The 14,056-nt window shown below is 44.3% G+C and overlaps 2 protein-coding genes across 2 annotated transcripts in view; both read left to right on the top strand.

The window, feature by feature from the left end:
• LOC119446090 (uncharacterized) overlaps positions 1-14,056 on the top strand; it is a 437,832-nt gene that overhangs the window by 70,389 nt on the left and 353,387 nt on the right. The window lies entirely within an intron of this gene.
• LOC119446089 (keratin, type I cytoskeletal 9-like) lies at positions 2,710-12,342 on the top strand. Its single transcript, XM_037710433.2, has 2 exons — positions 2,710-2,823; positions 10,817-12,342. Exons 1-2 carry the CDS (start codon positions 2,781-2,783, stop codon positions 11,680-11,682), a joined length of 909 nt encoding a protein of 302 aa, XP_037566361.1. The 5' UTR covers positions 2,710-2,780; the 3' UTR covers positions 11,683-12,342.

Here is a 14,056-nt window from a genome sequence, read left to right as displayed (position 1 = left end):
CCAAGCACTCCGTAAAGATGTTTATTCAGCGAAGCTGAAACGTGCGAGCCCAGTGTTTATCACTGGGTTAATCCCGACGCTGCATTAAAGTCTTTCTTAACTATTGGTTACGTCTTTGTGCTTCTTAATGAGGTTACGCACACGTTCGGCTGCGAAGGAGAAAACGACGTCACTGACGGTATGCCCGCAGTCCACCGTTGTGGCATTGCTGCTTGCGATTCTTCAAAATTAAATTGCTTCAAAATGATATCCGTCCGTCACGTAATCGTGGCCTTCGCCTTACGACGACAGAAAAGTGAAATTCTACGCTGGAAGGATGAGCTACAACAGAGCCAGCTGTGAAACATGACGATGACGACGAACGCGGGAGCAGTGGCACGAGCGCGTTCGCGCGGTTGAGCCGAGGGCCGCCAACTAGGCAGCTGTGGAAGAAGACGGTGATGCTCGAGCCATCCCTGATGATGATAGTTTCTGCGTATTGGCGACGGACGGATGAATCGGCTAGCCATATACAGCTTCGCGGTAAAACGGTAATAAGGTAACCAGCAGGGAAAATCGGTATGGTGACACAAGGAGCAGTCCCTTGCTATTTGAGAGCTGAGCTGTCTTCCTGAGGACAAAAATATAACGGAGGAAATGTGCGCCACAGGATGAGCCATGTACGTCCCCTATGAAAAAAAAGAAACTGTGCCCATCGTAATGGCACGCCGAGATATTCACCCAGCGACACCCGTAGGGAGTGTCCACCTTCAGGAAGTGTTGGGATTGAAGGAAGATGGAAGCATTAACTAGTCAGACGTCGAGATAAGTAAAATACATTTAAAGTAATGGTGAATAAAAGAGAAAAGCTTGATAGAACCAGAGCCATTGCAAGTGTAGGTGACGGTACAATGTAGTGATAGAGGCTTTCAATACAAAAATTAGGATCGAGATTAGATAGGCAAAATGCTAGGTGGCGACAGACGTAGTAAAACGTGAATAAATCAAGCAGGCTTGGTGATTATTTGTCTCCGCCCAGTTTCAAATGTTATGCCAATATACATAATTGTTATAATCAACTAAGCGCGACGATAGGTGAGCTCGGCAGTAGTACAAGCCTAGTGAGTGCCGCGTTTTGGCGGAAGGAATACTGTGTATCACTACATTGCTTGCTTCCTGAGCGCAATAACGTCGACATTCCCCATGAGATGGCACCTTCGGATTTTTTCCGAGTTTTTACACATAATTAGCACAACAAAAGCTTGCGGTAATGATTTCGTCATTTTTTTCGGCACGTATATTCTGCATATTCTGTTTTATGAATTCAATGTCCAACTCGTTATGCTGGTATACTTTTTAGAATATTTATTTTTATGTAGATATTTGCTTTATTCAAATATTCAAATTTTGCGTATTTACTTGCACCATTACTTCAATTGCTTGCCCTATATGTTTCTGCCAGTGCTTGGTATGTATCGATGTATAAGCCTTCTGGAAGCTTAATTCCTGGATTTTCTTTTACGCCTGCCATAATAAATACTTGACGCTAAAATAAAATTGATTTTGGATTGAGCAGACGTTAAAAAGCTCAACGCGGTCAACATTACACGTCGCGTCAACGCTAAGTTGTACCTGGTTGTCCACTGATCCACTTTGATACGCAGAGCACCGTGAATTATACCATTCTCTTATTTTACAGCAAAAAGCTGTTATTAGCTTGGAAGTAGCCGATCTTTGTCAGTTGCCTTTGCCAGGTTTGGTACAGTCAGAGCTACGCAAAAAACTTCCACTCTGTGCTCCCTAATTCAGTTGTTATAAACGGATATTACGAGCTCCTCCCTCTTGGATACGCTTTAGAAACGGCAGTAATCTTGAATTTAAAAAAACAAAGCAAAAAACGTCCTCGTTCTTCTTTTGAACTGCAACTACTCCAGTACCACTGGGGTGAACGTCTCAATGCTTCTCTAGAACGCTGAAATGCTACGGCGCAACGAAAATTAGCTTAGGCCTTTTATTGAGCAACAGACGCGTGCTGTACGAAGCGTCATGCAGGACATGCAACATACGTGCGGTGTGCGAGCACAATGCCTAGTGGCTTTTACTTAATGCCTCTTCGCGTATGGAACATTTCTTGCGCATCTGCTTGAAGAACCTGCGAATCTTCCAAGCAGCAAACAGCACGTTCGGCACAATGCTAACGCCGGTATAGAGCGACGAGCGTGTTGCAGAACATATGCCGCAACGTCGCAGGCCGCGCATCTCAAACAGCGCTCGTTACACCTGCCGGCCGAGTTCGAGCGCATGTAATGTACACTAGGGGCGCTATAACGTAAAATGATTCCTGGCTGTCTGCAGTTTTTTTTTAAATGAATTCCTTAATTTACCTCCAAACAGCATGAAACGAAGTTTGTCGTAGGTATAGCAAATTATTTTTCTACATAAAGATGCTGCGGTGCGAACTCAAAAATCGACAAATTGATAAAGTGACGACGAAATTAAGGTCTCTACTCCAACCGACACTACAATAAACCTGTGCTTAACAGAATACCAGCGGCAGAGTTCGTATGAACAGCAAATGCATTCGCTGGCTATATTCGGAACAGTATTTTTTTGCCTTTCGATTTCGCAGCTTGAAGGTGACAGCGTACAATAGCACATGAAGAAGGCAGCGCTCGAAATAATGGCCTCGTATAAAGGATTTTATACAGGTATGCAAGACCCCTCGTGTGATAAATCGGTATAAAAAGCATATAAAACCGGAGACCCCTTCTGAGCAAGTTGTGCAGTTAAACAGCAGTACAATGAAGTCGCTCCGCCTCGCCGCTCTGCTGGTCGGCCTTATAGGTAAGCTTCGAATTTACATTTGAGCTTTTACAGCTGGTATATATTCGGTTACAAATCTGAGCAGCGATCAGCACATGACAATTATTAACTTATAGAATATGCTATGTGCACGCGTTCTACTTATTTACAAAAAGATACAGCATTCCCGGTGGTCTCGGGAGCAATAGAAAGCTGAAACGACCATTTAGCTCAATTGAAAAATGAAAAACTGGCAGGGTGGTTTTTCGAGTTAGGTAGTACAATCCGTATCTGGGATAAAAACTTAATTAAAGATATGAGCAACACTTCCACCAGGGCTAAATACTTTGTATTTTTCCAACTTCAAATCACACTGCCTCTTACTTCTAACCATAGTTTTATAAGGCCTCCGAAAAATTGGACAAGCTTTTTTCTTTCTTTTCAAGAGACCTGAGACTGATGCTAGCTGCAAGGGAAGGAGCCATAATGTTTACATTTTCGCCCAGTGATTATTAAATGTTATTTCATGTTTTACAGCATTCTATGACCTTAATACCTGTCAAGAACACTTAAATTTATTATATGCATGCTAGAAAACCAGAAGTGTCAATGCTCCGCCAACAACTGTCAGAAACAGAGCCCGTGATCCATAAATGTCTACAATATGGAAACGTGCTGTCCACGTCATCGTTAAAATGGAGTGCAGAAGCTGCGAATGTGAAACCGAAAATGACGACTTCAAAGGTAACCATCAAGCACACTATGTCAGTCAGAAGTTTTTTAATGAAGTATTAGCTATTTCATGAATTGCACTTTCTTCTAGTAGCAGTTAAATCTGCGAAACTTACTCTGCTGTTCCCTACCACCTGTCGGTCCGTTCCCCTCCGTTACGCTGACAACGATGACGGTCAAAGTTGCCATCATCCATTCAACGCAACCTCCCTCATCATCATAGGACGAAGAAAACGAAATCTTAGCCCACCAGTGCCGCTGCATTGCTCGAGCTAGAGGCACTCCATCCCCCGAAAAAGCGGCATTTTAAAACTCAAGGTAGTGCCTGTTCTGCGTAAGGGAACAATAAATCAGTACAAATACAGCTGCAATGGGTCAGGCTAATAAGTAGATACGCTGCGAGATACCAAGACGAGACCAACAATGTCCTGCCAGTACACCAAAGTGTGCTTTGGCATTTGAAAACATCCCCTCCATCTAGCCCACTACATTGTTAATTACTTTTTTGCATTTTAAGGTTGAAGCAAAAATTGCGAAAATTGTGCAATGTGAGCTCATGTGCCAGCAGTGCTGCTAAAGCGAATATAACAGAATTAAAGTTGCAGTTTAAGTTTAAGTTGAATTTTATTTCAGGCAACCAGGGAAAAAAGTGCAGGTGCCTAACGTAACTCTACTAACCGGTCCATCGCTCGTTTTGTCGTATTGGCGATCTTTCGGACCAAGTTTTGATTTCGTAGAAGTTCAATGAGACAGTATGCACTGATTATGCAGCATTCGTTACAGGAATATTGATAAAGAGATACCGATAAATGTCCATGCATGTCATATACACTCTAATCCATTTTGTTTCTTCCGCAGGCTCCTTTGCATGATCCCATTCCCCTATGATATCCAACTGCAAACACTGTCTTTCTCGCCTGGCTATTTAGTTAACGTTCTCGCCACATCAAACTTCAAAGCTAACCTAAAACTTCATTCATCATGTCCTGAATTATTCTATTGAATATCACCTGTACCATTGATGAGCCTCACATGCCATCTTCATGGATGAATTCTGCATGATGCTGGAGCACTCTCCGTTAATATTTATATCTATGAGTTATTTCTTAATGGCCCTGTGCATGATCTTATCTGCAAGCTTTCTGGTACTTAAAAATACCTGTCCATTTCTTCATATAAATGTTCTGTCCAAGGCAGCCACAATATTGTACAAATGCGTAATCTAGAAGTACTGACGTTTTTATTCCTTGAAAGTGCGCAGTCACAGCCTTTTCACATGTAAATTTCGCTAAAAACCTCTATTCAAATGAACAGAATTCTGCAATGTAAAACTGAGGGTATTCGTTGTGTAAGATATTTTTTTGCTACATTTCGCTCATATTTTTGTCGAAACAGCCACTGTTGCGTTGTAGGTTCAAGGGCTCTGTAAAGCGGTCGTTGGATTGCTTTATCATTTCAAACCTCACACTTATGTTTAAAAACTGAAATACGGGTTCATTTGAATAGCTGGCCTATTCCTTCCAAATTTAGGTTCTTGCACGTTTGTGGAAATGCCGTGTATTATAAATGCCACACTGTGCCTGTATGCCTGACTCCCAGATTACGCGATACTTTAAAGCTAATAGCTTTCTTCGGGAGCCAAGTCCGTTTTTCAGCATTCGGCCGAATGGGCTCGTTACTCTGAAAACCCGATTTTTGAGCCGGGTGGCTTGCATTTCCGTGAATTTTAGACATTGATTCTTCGGCTATTTGCCCAACATAACTCCACTGCACCAGCGTAACTCAAGGTACAGCATTCCCCAAAAAATATATTTTAGAAAGGCGCCCGAATTTCAACAAGTTAGTAGCGTCATGAGAGAACACCCTCTTGTTAACAGGCGTATTTACGGTACTTAGTTGTTACGTCTTTGCTGCGTTATAGCAATGTTTTTGATAGGATCAATACACTGCTGTAACACAGCGTGAAAGCTACGAATAAGTTCCGTAATTACGATGATATTAGAGGAACGTACCCTCTCGAACTTACTTACTGATAGCTCTTAATATTAAGGCGGCCTTTTGAAATACCATTTTTAATGCTGCCCATTGTGGTAAGCTGGCGCATTGAGGTTAAATTCGACAAATGACCGCCTAGCATCACGAGGGGTTGCGAGGAGGCCTCGTTCGCTCGACGTGCTCTCTGATTGGTCGGCGCATGCCGGGTGCTTCACCGAGTATAAGGATGACGGTAGCGTCCTTTCACACGTCCGGTTTCCGACACTATCAGTGTTGGCTTAGAACTAGACAGAAAGAGAAGTATTCAGTGGTTCCCGCAGTAGCTAGAAAAAAAAGACTGAATCAGTGTAATGGAAGTTTCTGCGTTTTGATGACATCTAGAGCACAGCCAAAGAGAAGGTTCAACATAAAAAAACATAAATGCTTGCCACTCGGCCAGAACCAGGAGGCAGCACTACATCAAGCTTTATTCAGTAATACATTCTTAAAGTATTAGTTATGCCCTTATGCTGGGTAGTCAAGTGCATTTCAGTGATCCACAAGGTTGCACGTAATTTAGTGGAGTCAGATGACTATTCGCTTACATAGATAATTATTTAAAGATTGAACTCCGAAGTTTTACGTCCGAAACCACGATATCGTTATCAGACATTCATATCATCCGGAGTTCAGTAACGTGCACCCAAAGCAACGTACACAAGCTCTTTGCATTCCATCCTCATGAAAATGCGGCCACTGCGGGCTGGATTTACCCGTGATCTCGTGCTCACATTTAAAACGCCGTAGTAATTGAGCTACAACCGCGGGTTAGTTTGATAATTAGCTTCAATAGCTTCCGCGTAAGTACTCGCGCCGTACTTGCGTTGAATATAAATACTATCGCTAGACCACTGCTGACTGATCGCTGCGCGTTAACTAAGCAGGGCGTCGTAGGTCACGCGAGCAGGAGCCACGAAGGAACAAACTTCACTCTTTTAGATCCGCTTCAAGACTGATATATTGCGCAGTAAAGGACCAGAGTGAGGAAAGGATAACGGGAATAGAGAAGTAAAAAATTCAACAACCGTTACGATGCTCCCTAAAGCGAATTTCGAGTGCAGCTGTTTAGGCGTGTGTAATTTGTGATATACATGTATTATGGCAAAAAAAATTTGATTCTCAACGACAGGGTGCTCTCAGCGGCAGCGCTGAGCCTCTGCTTGGGCAGCTCGTTTAGCAGCAGCGGCAGACGAAGTATTTCCACCTGTTGCGTCGCCTATTATTCGGAAAGAAAGCGCATTCTCTAGCCGGGGTGGCGCCGCAGGCGAAGTAGCGCATGGGAAGTCGGTCCGAAGCCCACGCCAGCGCTTTGTTTCCACGATGGCCGCATGACTGGTCACCGCCGGTACTCCGCTTTCTTTCTCACCCTTTCGCCATACCCTCCTCCACTTTCCGCCTCTTGGTTGCGCTGCACCCTCCTCTCCGTTTTCCTCCTTGCGTGTTTTATCCTCCGCTGCGCTCCGCATTCACTTTCATCTTTCACTGTGCTCGTTCCCTTAGTTACGCCGTCGACGCCGACGACACCCGCCGCAGGAACGGGCGCTTAAGAGCTGCGCTCTAAAATAAAGCAAGAAAGCGCGATACCGGCACCAGAAGCGCCGGGGGAGAGTGGAGTGGCCATTGTCGGGTTGGCGACACGGGGCGCAATGGTAAACCCTTAATCGGACTGCTTTGTTAGGCGTCCCCCTCGACCCCCCCTGCGACCGCGTGGCCCCTCACCCCTATCTCCTCCTAGTAGCTTACAGTAGTGTCTTCGTGGTGTAATGTGTGTGTAGCTGTCCTTGAAGATCTTAACAGATGGTGAAGGTGGCGATGAGGATGCTGCCTGACGATGATGCAGTAACGTTGTTGACGACAACAGTCGTCTTCACATCTAATGAACTAGAGAAAAAGATGGAAAAAAAGCTATGATAGATTCGGCTGGTCGCTATCGCGCTCTGTTTCAAGCTGTAACGATATGGAGACCGCTTTTAATCTGAGCCAGAAAAAGCGCTACCAAGACGAATATACTGCCACTCATCAGAGAAATCGCAGGCCCGCTGAGGAAACAAGCCAGCCCGTCTTCTCTTGTAATTAAACAAGGCGCGCCCATGCCTTGGCATGCCGCCGAGGCTGACGTCAAGCCAACAACGATGCAGAAAGCACATGACCGGAACTCTGCCAAGTGTTGGTCGCACTCCCAGGTCGGAAGTGGGAGCGCCTTCGAGCACTCTAAGCAACAGCACGGCGCCCTGACAGGACCCGCCAAATGGGTTCGGAGCACTGAATTTCGACCAGCTGAATCTACTACAAGTTTCAAGCCCTTAACTGTCAGCCCGTTCGCATTTCGGCGCACAACGACAGAGGGTGCGCGTGTTTTGGAATACGCAACACATTTACATCAAAGTGTCTGCCCATCTCTCATGTGCCTTCTTTCTACGACGCTAATTTACTGGCAGCGGGCTATTAATAATTTAATGACAGCGTACTAAACGCAAGTTACACCTTAAACGTGCATGACCGTGTACTGAGGCTTTAGCTAACATATGATACTAATTGATGTGGGGATATCTTCAACATCTTAAGTCAAAGATGTCAAAGATGTCGAAGATGTCACAATGAAATTTTAAATGCCAAATATCCCTTCAGCGTAGACGTGGCCTGAAAGACGTAATTATTTCAGCATTTTAGAACGTCCGCCTACGGCACTTTCATTTGCGCACTGTTGGAACAACGCATAAAACGCCCGTGTGCTTGCATTGTAACGCACGTTAAAGAGCCCCAGGAAGTCGAAATTAATCCAGAAACCTCCACTACGGTGTGCCTCATAATCATAACTGATTTTGGCACGCATACCACAGAATGACGAACAACGCACATTTTACTAACAGATAATAATCAAGGTATTCATTTTCACAAATGTACAAAGTTGAAATTATATGGTTTAAACTAAAAAAATTGCAAATAAATAAAGTGGCTATGAGGGACGCCGTAGTACATATCGCCTAATAATTTTAGACCACCTGGGGTTATCGATCGAGCGCGTAAAATTAGGTACGCAAGCATTTTTGCAATCCGCTTCCATAGGAATGAGGCAGCCGCGTTTGGCGATTGGATACATGATCTCGCGCTCAGCAGCATAACACCGTAGTCACTGAGCCAACGCCGCCGGCACAAGCCCGCAAAGCTGTTTAAGCAGTAAGCTTGTCTGCATTCTTCTGTATGGTGAACGGAGGACAAATATTTGCACTATGAAAAGAGATTATTCAATTCTGGTCACATAGTGCTGACATTTTCAAAGCAAGCATTGTTTGTTGCAAAACAACCGCTGCACTCTGGTCTGACATACCAGTAGCCGAACCTAGCTATTATCGAGGATGGATGAATAAATAACAAAGAGTTCATGTTTCCCCCAAAAAATGCTGCCATAGTACTGCAGAATAAAGGTAAAGTCAAAATGTCAGAAATATACAACTCATTAGCGCAATGAACAACGCTTTCTTTTCTTGGCAGATATTTTTCACTTTGGTAGTAAAGTAATATATTATCTTGCATGATAACAGCTAGTGAATATGCATGGGCAGTATTTAGGGAAAAAAATGTGGTTTACAGAGACGATATGAAGTACTGGAATCGTTCTGAACTATTTTGGAAACGCCCGACAACCTGACAGAACCCAAAAGCACGTTTGTGGTAGGAGTAAAATCTTGGCGAGTTGGTATAAGTGTCACAAGGTAAAAAACAGCAAACGACACGACACAGAGAAACAGGAACTGACAAGACGAGCGCTTTCGACAACGTGATTCTTTGAAAAAAATTATTATAAGAGTAATGGTACACGCATGCGCATGTGCAGAGAGAGAGAGAGAGTGAGAAACAACTTTACGACGTACCGAGGTCGTTAAAGTAGCCTGCACACACCCCCATAAATCTGCACCACCTTGCTATAAAGGGGTATAAAGTAGATAGTGATGCGACAGATTAAGCCCTGCATTATCAACAACATGGTTGCTTATCCAAACAGGAAAGTTCTGTTTCAAGAAACTATATTCTCTGCGTCTCAAATCATGCCGCAGGTAGGCAGCGCTCGCACTTTTCCTCTATCTCTGTGTTGTGTCGTTCGCGCTTTGTTTCCCCAGGGGCAAGCTCTTGATAACTGCGTCACATAATTACGTTTTTGAGGAGTGTTAAAGTAGGAAAAAGTTTGTGCGTAACGTATGGGGAGCCGGTTATGTAATAGAGGTAGCGAAATGATGAGAGAGCTTAGAAGGGTGTGTAAGTATGTTTATATATATATATTTATATACATATATATATATGGGGGCGATCCTTTTTAAGTATTATGGAATTCCTAATAATCGCCTGTTGTACATAACATAATTCTTGCCCTCGAGCTGAATTATTCAGAGAGGCGGACATAACTTGCAGAGAAATTCAGAACTCGTATTAGAGTAATTAGACAATGTCACTAATAACTTCTTAATTATTTCCTTTACGGCACATATTACAATTTACGAATTGTAATTGGTGGTCTTGCTGGGCGTGTCCATATGGAATAAATTTCCAGAATGACAGCACGTTGAAGATGTGCGTCATCAAACACACCATAAAACTGCATTGTTCTTCCAAGAACTTTCATATCAAAACGTTCTTTATAGCACTGAAGCACAAAAGTAACTGGAACCCCCTGCATATTGTCCCACACTTTGGGACATTATATCGAAACCGGTATCATCCTGGAGGTTCCTTTCAGGTGGATTGTAGCCAGTGAGTCCTGCAGTCTCACTGGTTACAATTTTCTTAATTGCAATATGTGTCTTAATGTAAAAAATGAAAAAAAGTAATTAATTCATGTCTGGTAATTACTTAAATGTGTGTTTCGATTTCTCGGGCTAGTAATGTCCACCTCATCAGATAATCCAGCTCACCGACAAGAATTTTGCTATCTACCCAGGCTACCATCTACCCCAGGCTATTAAAAAACCGTAAAACCTAATACTTATCACCGCGCATATAGCGCAACTGACGGTGGTCCTCCGTCAGTCAGTTGCACTATGCTCCTCGTAGAGGCAGGACGTGTGTCGATTGAGCTCCTGACCAACATTTTGCAGTGTGGTGAACTTGCCTTAAATCCTGTATCCGTGACCTCAATGAGGTGCCACGTAATGCTAATGCATTTACCGCTAAATCACCACCGATTTTTTCCCTATCCTCTAAAGCAACATTACTGTAGAGCTTGACAGTCTGTTTCCAGTCATGTTTTATTCACATATAAGCACTTCTCTTTCAGGAGAATTCAGCTACAGGGTAGGCGGAACCCCCGACTTTCGAGATCAGGGTGGATTTGCAGGTGTGCCTGTGCAATATGTCATCCGCAGTGCAAACACACTTGACAATGAGAGTGGCGGCAGTGCATCATACGGCGGAAGTGGCTACGGCGCTGCATCTGGTGGATTTCTAAGCGAAAATATGGGCCGAACGGATGGTGGTGAAAACTACGGAGGAAGCGATGCTGACCAGTATGGAGGTAGCAAACGCCATACACGCCGCAGAGTCATATTGATCCTGATTCGCAAACGTCCACGGTCACAATATGGTAGCGGATCAGACGAAGACGGAGAAAGATGGGGAAGGCAAGGTGGGGATTATTCTTCAGACGATCAGTCCATAAGCCAGCGGCGAAGGGCACAACGTGCGCTGCTCCGCACCCTACTAAGGAAAATACTGCTCGCAGCGGCAAGACAGAACTCAGTGGGCGAGGGAACTGAAGAGGGGCAAGGTGGTGATTTGGGTGCAGACCAACAGTGGGGGCGCGGTGAACCCCGTTGGGGGTCAGGACGCCGCTTCGGCGAAGGCAGTGACTATGGCTCCACGTACACATTTAATGGCCGTGAAGGCCTGCCGGGACAAGGTGGCTTTAGTGTTGTAGGCGGTCCTCTTTTGGTGAGGCTCGGGAGGCTAAACTCTGGAGATAGTAGTGGCTTCTACGGATCAACTGATGACCAGGGTCCTCAAAACCGCCCAGTCTGGTTCTCTAGCCAAACCTTAAGGGATGCACAAGGTGGAATTCCCAGTAGGAGCGGTGAAGGAGGTGGCGGACACTTCAGCGACGCCGCTAATGGTGGTACCGGTTACGGCATTTCCAGCCCATTTTAGAAATCTTGGTGATCGAAGAGAAGGAAGTCCATTCAACGCAATGGCCGGTTCTGGGAGCGGAGGATTAGCCGACTCAAGAGGTTTGGGAGGTTCAAGCGAGAGTTATTCAGCCCAACCATCTACATGGCAGGGAAGGGGTGGCCGCTTTGCAGAGTACCCGAATCAACTTGAACGAGGCAATGAAGGCAGCTCATATGGTCTCATCTCAGGAGGCCTACAATCTGGGGACCGAGGAATCAACGATTACACAAGTTTAGCACCGCAACTAGGTTTCAGGGGAGTGCCTAGTCGTTACACTGAAAGTGGCCAGACTGGCAGCGCTAGTGGCAGCTACGATACCAGATTTGGAGGAAGACCTGGCAATACATTCAACGTCGGCTCAAATGCCGGATACAATGGCGTATTCGGAGGATTACCTGGTGCAAGCTCTTTTGGTTGGAGTGGAATAAATGGAGCTTATGATTCCAACAACAATCCCACTGATGGAAACATGGCTAGTGTGAACACGCAATGGCCACAGAAAAGCTCCTAAACTGATTTTCTTAAACTACCCTCAATCGGGTCTGCCTCATGCAAGCATACGTCACAGCCCGCGCAACAGATTTTGATTCATTGCCTCCTTTGTTGCTTTTAAAAATAAAAGCACGACACCTTTGGTTACATGTTGCCGTGAACTTATTTCAGCAGCGGTCGAGAGATAATTTTCTCAGGCACTGCTCTCTCCGACATTTTCATTACATGATATGGAGAACATGGAAGTGAAAAATCAGTCCTTTGCTGAAATAAAATGTATCAGGGACGACCTCCACAAAGTAAATGTGCCACCAATAGTAACAAAGAAGTTTACTTCAAAAACAGATTCAAGTGGCGAACTGTGGAATACTGTTTCGTCTAATAAAGTATGACGGAAGGTTCTTCTAGCTTGACTTCAGTACGGGTAAAGACACTGACTAATCCATCTACTGGCCACAACATTACCTGCGACAATGGTCCACTATTTACTGCAAAAACGATTAAGAAACGTAAAAATATTTACCAGGTTTGTCCGTTCCGTTATGCTCAGCTGCTGCGTGCGCCGTTGTGTCGTGATTCATGCGTCATTGAATTAATGCAGCAAGGCGGGCTATGCAATATTTTATATGCGATTGCTCACAAGAAACGTACCACAAATGAGCGCATTTCTAACGCCAAAATGCAAGATCACCTCCCAGTATGAGATGCTGCAATGCCGAATTAGTTTATTCTAAAATATTTAACACTTGCTCTCCAGGGTTATGGTCGAGAATGAAGATAATCAACATTTCCTTAGCAAAAATAATTCCGCCTGAAAAAAAGTAATTTTAGTGGACTGCTTGATTTTTATTCTTTAAATGTTTAATTACCATGCCTGATTTAACTTGTTTAAATACCTGCGCACACCCTTGGCCGTGGCTGTGTAAAATTTAGCCCTCATTTTCTCCCTTTCGGGAACATGAAACCTTGGTGTATGTGTAGGAATAACTACAAAAATTGCTTAAACTACAATTGTATTACAATTTTTCTTTGTATGCAATACGTGGCGTGGTAAAGCTTACCAGAACTGGTATTATGTACATTCCGCCATTGTTCTCGAGGGCTGGATACGTGTGACGCCTGCATAATGTTAATTATGGCAAACTTGAGCTAGCGGTTTCCTTAAATTACCAAACGCAATTCTGATATTTTGCCTGAAAACCTGAAATGCAGACAAAGAACGTAACGTTCCATACCAATCAATGGCGTTTTCTTCCTTAGTAAAAAATAAAGTCGCCAGCTCAAATCGTGACATAATTCCGTCGAAAACCCCTCTCGTGCTCATCGTATGCTGTGTTAAGCCGTCGTCTGCTACCCCAGGCAGAATGCAAATGTCCGGGAAACGGAATGCGTAGTCGTAGCTGGGCGCCAACGCACATTTTCTACGTCGAGACCGCAGAAGCATCCTACCAGCCCTCAATACAGTTGAAAAGCAAGCGTATGTCCGCATGCTACGTTATCGCTGTCGTATAAAACACAAGTGATTGTGTCAGACTCATGTGACCGATAGAGGCGCTCGCTACAGGTTTTGGCCTGCACTACGCAAGTACCGGCACCTCTATCTCTCGTTCAGTTCACTGCTTGTTCGTAACAGGTGGTGAAACCGCAAGAGGCCGTGTTGCATACATTTCATTACAAAGAATTCTCTGGCTCATCCCAGGCACTTCGTGGTAAGTAGGTCAGTAGTTCCCTGTCGTTTATTGTTCTGGGCCTCTTCTATAGAAAAAAATTCATTTGTCCATTGGTGGGATTGAACCAACTACACCCTGAACAACATACCTCTATGCTTTGACTGTTAGGCCATGATCTGTTTCAGTTTAAT

This window comes from Dermacentor silvarum, chromosome 3, assembly GCF_013339745.2.
Source record: "Dermacentor silvarum isolate Dsil-2018 chromosome 3, BIME_Dsil_1.4, whole genome shotgun sequence".
In the NCBI taxonomy this organism is placed as follows: Eukaryota; Metazoa; Arthropoda; class Arachnida; order Ixodida; family Ixodidae; genus Dermacentor; species Dermacentor silvarum.
Note: the sequence above shows the minus strand (reverse complement) of the source record. Positions and strands in the feature narration are given on the sequence as shown.

What these genes read in the sequence shown, in the direction of transcription:
- LOC119446089 (XM_037710433.2), top strand. Translation starts at nt 2,781, where the DNA reads ATGAAGTCGCTCCGCCTCGCCGCTCTGCTGGTCGGCCTTATAG. An exon ending in TCTGCTGGTCGGCCTTATAG is followed by an intron (nt 2,824 to 10,816) that starts GTAAGCTTCGAA and finishes CTTCTCTTTCAG; the next exon opens with GAGAATTCAGCTACAGGGTA.